This window comes from Strigops habroptila, chromosome 8 (genome assembly GCF_004027225.2).
Source record: "Strigops habroptila isolate Jane chromosome 8, bStrHab1.2.pri, whole genome shotgun sequence".
Taxonomy (NCBI): domain Eukaryota; kingdom Metazoa; phylum Chordata; class Aves; order Psittaciformes; family Psittacidae; genus Strigops; species Strigops habroptila.
Window position 1 is genome coordinate 56,606,993 of NC_044284.2, and position 9,608 is coordinate 56,616,600.

The 9,608-nt window shown below is 44.1% G+C and overlaps 2 protein-coding genes across 4 annotated transcripts in view; one reads left to right on the top strand and one right to left on the bottom strand.

Moving 5' to 3' along the window:
* TUT4 (terminal uridylyl transferase 4) overlaps window positions 1-6,452 on the bottom strand; it is a 48,682-nt gene extending 42,230 nt beyond the window's left edge. For 2 of the 3 annotated variants that reach the window (XM_030493845.1, XM_030493847.1), the window contains exon 1: window positions 6,211-6,452. The gene's annotated coding sequence lies outside the window, so the exon portion shown is untranslated. The remainder of the gene's footprint in view (window positions 1-6,210) is intronic. The other variant, XM_030493846.1, reaches the window with a different exon arrangement.
* LOC115612229 (predicted GPI-anchored protein 58) lies at window positions 3,024-6,678 on the top strand. Its single transcript, XM_030496244.1, has 3 exons — window positions 3,024-3,127; window positions 4,768-4,795; window positions 5,899-6,678. Exons 1-3 carry the CDS (start codon window positions 3,024-3,026, stop codon window positions 6,676-6,678), a joined length of 912 nt encoding a protein of 303 aa, XP_030352104.1.
* The last annotated feature ends 2,930 nt before the right edge of the window (window positions 6,679-9,608 follow it).

Consider the following 9,608-nt stretch of genomic DNA (forward strand, 5'->3'; position numbering starts at 1 on the left):
ATTAAGCTGGCACAAGGGAGGAGGAGGAGCAGGAGCAGGTAATAACAAACAACTAGTAGGGTGGGGACAACTTCTCTTGGCACCATTTCCAACTTAAAGCTACCATGAAACTCTGGCATTGGAGGAAAAGTGGGGCTTCATTTTGCTCTGCTTTTTGCATGTGTCATATTGTTAGGTTCATATTTTGAGAGGAGGTTTAAAAAAACAAAATCCACAAAAATTCTATTGTAGGCTTAAATGACTTGATCTCATCCATTCAACAAAATATGCAGTTATATATTCAAAGAGAATAGATAAGCTTTAATCAAATGTACAAATGTGATGGGAAAAAAACAACTCTGCTAGTAAAAACTATAACCCAGCTAATAAGCTGAGTACTGTGATAATGTCACATCTTAAGAGTGTAATTAAATGCAAGTAGTTAAGATCAAAAAGCACAGATACCTTCTTTATTCCTCAGAAATATGAAGACCAAGGTCTTGAAATTTCCTAAGAATATTTTGCACAGAAAAAAAGAGTTCCACCGTGAAATTCAGAATCTGAAATGCAGTTACAATAATAATGTTGTACTTTGGCATTTTTTCCCTTCTTTTTTTCTTTTGAATTAAATACTGAAATGATGTAGCAAACAAAAAAATATTCTAAAATGTTTCAGCTAATGAAACTTAACATGAAAAACAAAGGGACCATTACTAAAACAGTCTCAAAAAGATCCTCCCTCCTCTGTCAGATATTGGCCATCTACATACAAGAGAGGGGAGAGAGGGAAAGGAGTGTCTCCGAAAAGAATAACATGGTAGGAAACAACACACTAGAGTGGAATGAATCAGTGCTGAGGTGGCATCTTTCTAGAAACCTGGACGTCTTATTCACCGGCTCAGGCTCAAATTGCCAGACCTGGAATCAAAGAAGAATTTTCTCCCAGGCAGGCTGGCAATAAAAGCAGAGTTATTCACCTGCGTCTGCAAAGCGGGGTATGATTAACCTGCTGAAATCATTTCTGCATGTTTCATTTATTCAACATCCTGCTGTTACAGGGGACTCAGGTTCCTGTGCTTTCTGAATGTACAGTCAGTTACTCCTCTGAAGCCTAGCTCGATTCTTGGCTCTTTATAGAAAAATAATCTGGCTGAAATACAAGAGCTTGAGGTCAGACACGATACCATCTGACCTCAAACTCCGAAAAATTATTAAGCCTATACATAGCTACAACAATCAAATTAAGAATGTTTAACATCAGCTTCGATTTTACTACTGCAGAATTCATTTTAGGCTCACAAAACGAAGGAACGACATTGTTTCACTTTCATTTCTGCCAGTTTCTTTTGTTTCCTCCTACTCTCAGTCTAGCATTAGAAAATTCTGCATTTGAATTGCAAAAACTCTCGGTAACTTACTTCCAAACAGGGGGAAGAAAAACCCAAACACTTTCCAGAAGGTATTTCTACCCATTTGCCCTTCCACTCCTTCCTCTAGAGCTGTTCAACAGTATTTAACTCCTTCAAAAGCACACATTTTGGGTCAGACTTTGCCATAAGAGGGCCTCTTCCAAGATGAAGGCCAAGTTAAACTGTGAGCTCTTGCATTCTGAGCTGCTCTTTGCAAAGTATTTATTTAATCATTTCACTGGCAGCAGAATGAATATACCTGGTTTCCTATACGTTCATTTTGTGCTCCTCTGTCACACACTCAGATCACAGAGCACTGGGCAAGCAGAGGAGACATGCTGTAGCTGAAGGAACATACACACTGACCGGTTCTTTAATTACTCCCTAAATGGAAGCTGTTTTCCCCTCAGCAGAGACCCCTCCTCTACTGAGGCATGATTTTTCCAAAAAACGTAGAGAAATACAACAATCTTTTTATAGTACTTTAAATACGTTCAAAAATTTGGGCCCAACTGGCTGAAATGTCCAAAAGTGATGGCACGAGTATAGAAGAGCAACTAAAGAGAAAGAGAAACGGTCTCGTAAGTTTCATTTTCCAGGGAGTACTAGATTAAATATAAACACTTAAGGTACTACAAACATCATTATCACCAGCTTTCTATAAAGCACTCCCTCATTTGAGATAGAGACCTGTATTTTATCTGAGACCTGCTTTTATCTGTCCCATTATGATTGTGCCTTAAGCCCAAATCTCCCTAGCCAGCCTTCTAACAGCACATGGTGATTAACCTCAGTGTGTCCAACCCTCCCCCCCCCACCTGATCACCAATATAGCCCAGTTGAACTTCCTCAATGGAAATAGAAAGAAATTCAACAAGCAAAGGTTATAGCCACAGGGAAGAATGAAAGGTTGTCTTCTGCACTCTGCTCAGGCTGCAGCACAGGTGATGTCCACAGACAGCCCTAATGTGCCGGTGGGGGTGTCTCTTTTCTGGACTGTTTACAGCCTTAGGCTCATTTTTGTTTCTGAGAACTTCTACAGATCATTCAAGCTTCTCCCATGTTCTATGCCAATAGTTTTTTAAAAAAGCTATCATACATCTCATACAGTTATGTTTATTACGCACTAGACATAACTTAGTACAAACTATTATCAGTCCTTGATGTTCTTCCCACGTACTTACAACTATATCTATCAGAGGTTACTGGCCACTAACGCACCTCAGGCTCTACCAGCAATAAACCCATCAGTATTCTTGATAACAAACCCAAGTGCTATACAGCATTTCAGACCTTCCTGTTACTACAGGTTATGGGATTTAGGCTAGACAGTGTAATACCACTAAAAATACACTAAGGAAGCCAGTGCAGAGCACAGAAAATCTAACACACAAAACAGGGATGCGACAAAACCCGTTGTATCTGGGCTTAGTGAAGATATGCAACTCAGTAGGAAGCTCTCGCATTGTGTTTACAGCGCGGAGGATTGAAAACTTCCCAGGAGTGACCATTAGATCATATCTTCATTATGGAAGTACTACTGAGTAACTAACAGGAAAGGCTTTGCTTGATGCAAAACTTAATAACATACATAGGTGCAAGTATCTTACAACTGAATTATGAAATGAGCAGAATATGCTGGATAGGAGATCCATACAAGAAGTGCTTGTTAGAGATGATTCCCTCTTCGCACTGACGGCCGCTGTCTGTTCTACAACACGGTATGACTCACTGACAAGGTAAGAAAGAGGCATGTCACTGAACACCAAGAACCACTTTCTGAACCTATTACGGTTGGTGACTCCCATTCCCAACTCGGGAAACCCATCCTCTCTCAGCCACCAGCTGTGTAACTAAGTTAAAATGCCTTCCCTTACCTTTGTTTTTCATATAAAGAGTCCTACTCCTTCAGTACGCTTTGGTTCTGATCCTAGGTTTTACTGTAATAGTCCTTCAAACGTTTCACAATCAACTTAAGCAAGCACTGAAGCCAGAAGAGGGGTACCACCTGCCTCGAATGTCGCAGTATGCTGCAAGATACATGCTGTAACCAGATCAGGAAACTGATCCAAGGCAGCTCTAACTTTAAAAACAAACACAACATTTGTACCAATACAGGTGAGGAGGCTGGAAAAACACAGTACAGCACTGCCCAGGTTTAAAGCCTTTCAGAGGCTAAACTAGCTTCCAGAGGCCTGAACTGATCATGAAACTGGCTTAAGTGGCAGCTATGCATTTAAACACAATTTATCCATCTTAGTCTTAAACCTCCATTTATACTTGGCACTTATGCTAAATAAAAATACAGCAGTATGTATTTGTGGCATAGAAGTTTATCTGGATCTTGTGTTTAAGCACTAGAAATGCCTTCACCCAAATTCCGATCCTTGAAGAAGGGACAGCCTTTGAACTACTTCATACCAGTCACAAACCAGTTCACAAACCACAGGTAAAGCAAATGCATCTTCTACTGGTGTCCTTACATCTGCTTTACCAGCATCCAGCACTTTCACTACCGAAAGAAACATGCTGAAAACCACTACTTCAGAAAATATGGGAAGTAAAAATACATCCATATAGTTGGCACATCGACTGAGTCGCAACAGCTTGTAACACAAAACTGGTTCCAGGCTCCCAAGTCAAGCTTTGCTGACACCAAAAACCAGTCTGAAAATGCTGGAAATAGTACTTTATTCATTAACAGAAATAAAAAATAAAATCTAAGAACATCTGACAAGCTGCTTGGTTGGTTGGTTGGGTTTTTTCCCAAAGATCTGCTAAAACATTAGAACCAGAATTATGACCCAAGGATACAATATGAGTACACATACACGTATGCCTGCAGCTCTGGTAAAAAAAAAGGTAAATATTAAATTCATATGCATTGTTACTAAATTTAGGTAATAAGTTTTTAATGCTTCTAAGTTAAAAAGTGTTAGTGATCTATCACTTATGTGCATTTAAACAATTTATCAAATTATATACAATATAGTCTTAATGTGCCAAAAGCATCAGGAATGCTGAATTCCCCTGGATTGCTTCCATTCTTCAAATTAATCCACTAAGCGAATTGCAGGATCCTCCTTTCTATGAGTTCTCAGCACGAGTATTCCATTATTTGATTAAGATAGGGACAAAAATAAAACCAATTTAGTAGAAATGCTTTGTAAAATTTCAAGAGCATTACAGCTACAACATAGGATATACGCTCAGCCCGGCAAAATTTGAACTGCCTTATGGAATCAATGTGAATACACAACCCAAAAACATTACTCTGACAAGCAGATCCATGAGACACTTAAGAGGAGCTCCCCAGGGATCTCTCGCTTTCATGCGAGATACAGGGAAATCCTGCTTCCCTTTCTCTTTCTCCCCATAGCAGCAGTTCCCTTCAGAAAAAGAACCAGGTAAATGCCCCACGGCATCCAGCAGTCTCTTTTCCTCTGCTATTTGAGGTACGAAAGTCCCAGCTGTCTTTTGTGCAAGAACAGAACATATGAGGAACTTTCTGATCCCTCTGTATTCACCTTCTGGGAATATAATCAAATATTTATGTTCTGGGAAACAGTAATTTCATCCCAAAATTAGTTTTGTAAAGGTATTTTCAATAAAGTAGAAAAAATATTTAAAAAGCTCACTGCAAAAATGGTGTTTGTATCCTAATATAGCATTTTCTGCCAGATACTGTAATTAAGTCATACTTCCACGGCTGATTTACTTTTCTCATCACGGAAATAATTATGTCATAAGTAGCTGGGGTCAGACTATCCAAAAAGCACCTACTGAAACTGGGAGCACAACTCAAACAGAAACAGAAGCAACACTTATCCTCTATTTTCAAGCAAACGTAATGACTCTCGAATCCAGGGCATAGTGCTCAGGAAGCCAAGTGACGTGGAGGTGGCGTGAATATAAAGAAATCATTAGATCCATAGTTTTTATTGTACTAATCCCTACCTTAGCCTAAACCTGATTATATTGGTTGTCTGCATGTTATGAGCTTGTCCTCCTTTGATATACCCAGAAACAACCTTAAAAGCAAGAAGGCCTCAGGTAATATGACACATTCAGCCAACTGGCACATTGCAACATATTGCAAAAGCCGGAGAGTCGTTCAGCTGTATTTGTATACAAGACAAGCCAACAAAAGAGCACAAACACACAGGCGAAGGGATGCCTGTGTGTCATTTCAGGCACATCATGACCCACAGAAAAGAGAACCTTCGCTTTGGCAATAAGCATCAGCGGGGGACACGGCTCATGAGGACGGGCCGGGAGAGGGGCATTTCCCCGGGGGGCCTCAACAACCGCAGTGGTCTCTCCCCCCTCACTATTTAACTCCACAGGCCGTGAGAACCAGCGGCACGCACCCAGCTCCAGCCCTGCGGACCACAACGGGCGCTCAGCCGGGCACTGCCTTCACAACAGCCGCCCGCCCGCCCGCCTGGACGCGGCCATGGGGCCGACCCCCGTTCCCCGCTGACCTTGGGGCCATCCCCCCCATCTCCAGCCCCCGGGCCGCAAGCAGCGGCCCCGGTCGGGTGTGCGGGGCAGCCCCAGCGCCGGCCCCCTGCCCGGGCGCGAGGTGGGGAGGCCGCGAAGGGCCATCGAGGCGGGGCGCAGGACGGAGGGCCGGGACAGGGCGGAGCTGGGGCGCCGCAGGCTGAGGCGGGGGGCGCCGGCGTGGACAGGCCCCCCCCCCGGAGCCCGCCTTCCCCCGCCCCGCTCAGCGGGGGGAGCAGAGCGCGCCCAGCCACCCCCACCCCTCGGGGGAGGCCCAGGGAGCTGGGCGGAGCACCCCCGAGACCCTGGAGCCCGGTACCTGGCTGCGGCGCTAGGGGTGCCGGGGCTGCGCCCCCGCCATGCCCGGCTCCAGCTGCTGGAGGCCCCGACGCCAGCGGCTCAGTCCGGCCCGGCCGCCATGTCAGCCGCGCCGCGCGATGCATTGTGGGGCGAGGGCGGGAGGGAGAGCCTCGAGGGCGGGTGGCGCTGCCGGGCGGCGGCGGCAGCAGCGGGCGGATGGCTGGGCCTGGTGCAGCCCTGCCCTGGTACAGCCCTGCCCTGCCCTGCCCCACCTTACCCTACCCAGCCCTGCCCTGCCCTGCCCGGGTCGTGCCCGGCCGGTGGGGCAGCCCCACCTGCCCCTCAGAACTGCCCCTCCTCTGGGGCAGCGCCCCCCTCTCATCACTGCCGGCGTTCGGAGCCTCCCTACCGCAGTGCCACAGCAGGAAACGGGGACGCGCGCTTAAGCAGCTCCGGTTTTGCCTTATTTCCTCCACAGTTATCCTAATTTTTTCCCCATTTTGCATCCCAGGGCTCTTCCCCACGCACGCCAGGCCCTATGGAGCGGGGTTAGGGCCCGCCTGCAGGTCGTCTTCTCCCCATTGCTCAGGGCTCCCCCCCTCTCCCTCTGCTCCCAGCGCTGCTTGGGTGGAGAGGGGCGGGTGTGCTGCACACAAAGCAGCCTGTGGAGAACAGGGATGCCGGGGGGAAATGGCTGCTGGCTCCCTGACCTTGACATGAAGCTGGCTAGCGTGTCTGCTGGCAGCTGTGCAGGGCTCGGGGGAGGCAGAGCTGGCCCGCCTGGCTCTTGGCAGTGCAGGAGAGTGACCTAAAGAAATTGGCAAGTGCTTGTGTAAGGCAAATCCCTCTGTGATCCAGTACAGTACCCCTTCTTGGCAGTGAAATGTCATGTTGTTGGCACTTGCTAGCCCACGATAAGGAGGCTTTTCCAGAAAAACAAGGCATGCAAAAGATTAATGTGGAAATCCTAAAGGGGTTCAAAGGAAAGTATTAAAAATCATGAGAATAGTAGTGCTGGAAACACCACCTCAGAGTCTCTGTAGGTAAATAAAAGTTGCAAAATCTGTAATACTGGATTCAGTAAGTACTGGCAAGACTTAATTCTGAATGTATCATGAAGTCAGTGTGACCCTTAGAGCTAATCTTTTTTGTGGCTCACTTGAAATTCACGTTTGACAGATTAAGATTGGATAGCTCCAAGCATTGTAATGGATGTAGCGCAGAGCTTTCACCTTCAAGAACTGGGCTGGTCCAGTCTGGGTCAGCAGTGACAGCAATTGCAGTGGTATTTGGGGACAGCTGAGGTTAGCTGGTTGGTGGTTTCTGTCCAGTCCTATTTGACAGAGATTTTTATTAGGTTTAGTAGGCCAAAGAGGAAATTTCAAAAGTAAGTTATACTTGCTACTGGGCACAGTCCTCCTAGATCAACATTTAGACATGCTAGTGAGCAAACACACACTAGTTTGCAAACCTGACTGGCATTTTTCCTGCAAGCTGAAGTTTATTGGAATAGATCAGATTTAAATACTTGGATAGAGCTTAATATGAAACATTAGTGCAGTTGGCTCTGAAAACTCAAATCATTATAAAGCCAACAGCCTTTGACATAGTCTCTGTGTATTAATGAACAGTCTTCCTTCTTTGCTGATGTTAAAGAATGTTCTATTGCAGGGAGCAGTATAGACACATGGCAGTAAAAGAGGAAGCTGGATTCTACTGCCAGCTGGCCACTATTTAAAGAATTCCCATCTCAGTGCCAGTGACCAAAACCTTTCAGATCTGGGGCTCAGCTTGTAGGAGAAAATATAATTCTGAAAGCCATTAAGTCTAGAAATCAGAGACAAGCATCACAAAGCATAGGAAGCAGATTTTATAGTCTCTTTACCAGAGCAAAACCTTGCTTGTCTCATGTTGCAGCATGATGCCTCATTCTTAGTCCCATACCCAAACTACTATAACATTATGCCTCAAAAAAGGTAAAAGTATATTGTAGATTTCTTTCTAAATTTCGGGGGGGGGGGGGGGGGGGAAGCTTATGTTGAATTATCTTCATCATTGGGATGATTTTTTTATAATTGTTAGGATTTACCAGGTTTTTAAAATATATTTAAATGTATATACTGTATTAAAGCCCTATTCTCTGTCTCTAGCTGTGTCTGAAGAAGCTTCTTAGATAATTTATTTATAAAATGAAGAAATCATACCTGACCATCAGCTAAATGAAAGGGTTTTGGTCAATACTAGTGCCAGGAAAGGATACCAAATATACAGAAAGATAGCACTTACCTGCAAAGGTGAGAACTTCACATTCTTAGCACAGTGTATCTTCTCCATAGACAACATGGTAGATTTTCCATCTGTATATTTTTGTAGTATTATTGCATTATTTCTTGATGCTGGATGTCTACTTAACCTGAAATACATAAAACCATGAAATAGTTGAAGTGTTCAAAAACTGTAATTAAATTTTTCAACTAGTTATACATGGCTTCTTCCCTTACAGTAATGCCACTTACGCTTGAATTACCTAACCAAATCTAATCAAGATATCAAAGACTTACAAAACTCAGTTAAAAAATTATAAAAATTACAGAGTGAGATTAAAATACATAATTTGCTCTTCAGAAGATAGATTTCCAATATGCCTGGGATGTGCTACCTAATTGTTTTCTGTAATTCACTACATTGTGCTTTTCTTTCCCAAGAATTACCAGAATCATTGGCATGGAGGACCAGTTTCTCAGTCCAAAAAGAAATCAATGACAATAAAATGCTTTCTATTGTTGTTACTTGAAATATACAAATCCTTTTCTCCCAGCAGGCATAGTAGCAAACTGTCCAAGTGGCTATTTTTTTTCTTGCAGACAAGCCAAGAATGGCATCAGTGCACTGAAGCAGTGGTTTGGCTCTGTGCAGCTGAAAGCTTTGGTACCAAATTCTGTTTGTGATGTTTAATGCCTCTTTCTTGCTTAAAAACCTTTTGATAATGTGGTTTCTCCCAGATCACACTGAAAACCAGTTGTCTGGCCACTCATTTCATGCGAACCAGGTGCATGCAGAGACGAATCTCCTGAAGGCCTGGCTAATGTTTCTCCATTTCACGTGATACCATGCACAGTATGTGCCCCATCCCTGGCAGTGTTCAAGGCCAGGTTGGATGAGGCTTGGAGCAACCTGCTCTAGTGAAAGGTGTCCCTGCCCGTGGCAGGAGGTTGGAATTGGATGAGCTTTAAGGTCCCTTCCAACCTAAACCATTCTCTGTTCTATGACTCTATGTTTGTAATTCTGTTTTTGCTGACTGTATGCTGCAACTCTCATTCAGAGTACTTGCATCAGTAACCACTAGCAACCAAGCCACTGGTATCCTTTGCCGTTACACTGTAGTTACTAGATGCTGTAGCTAGCATACTAAAAAAA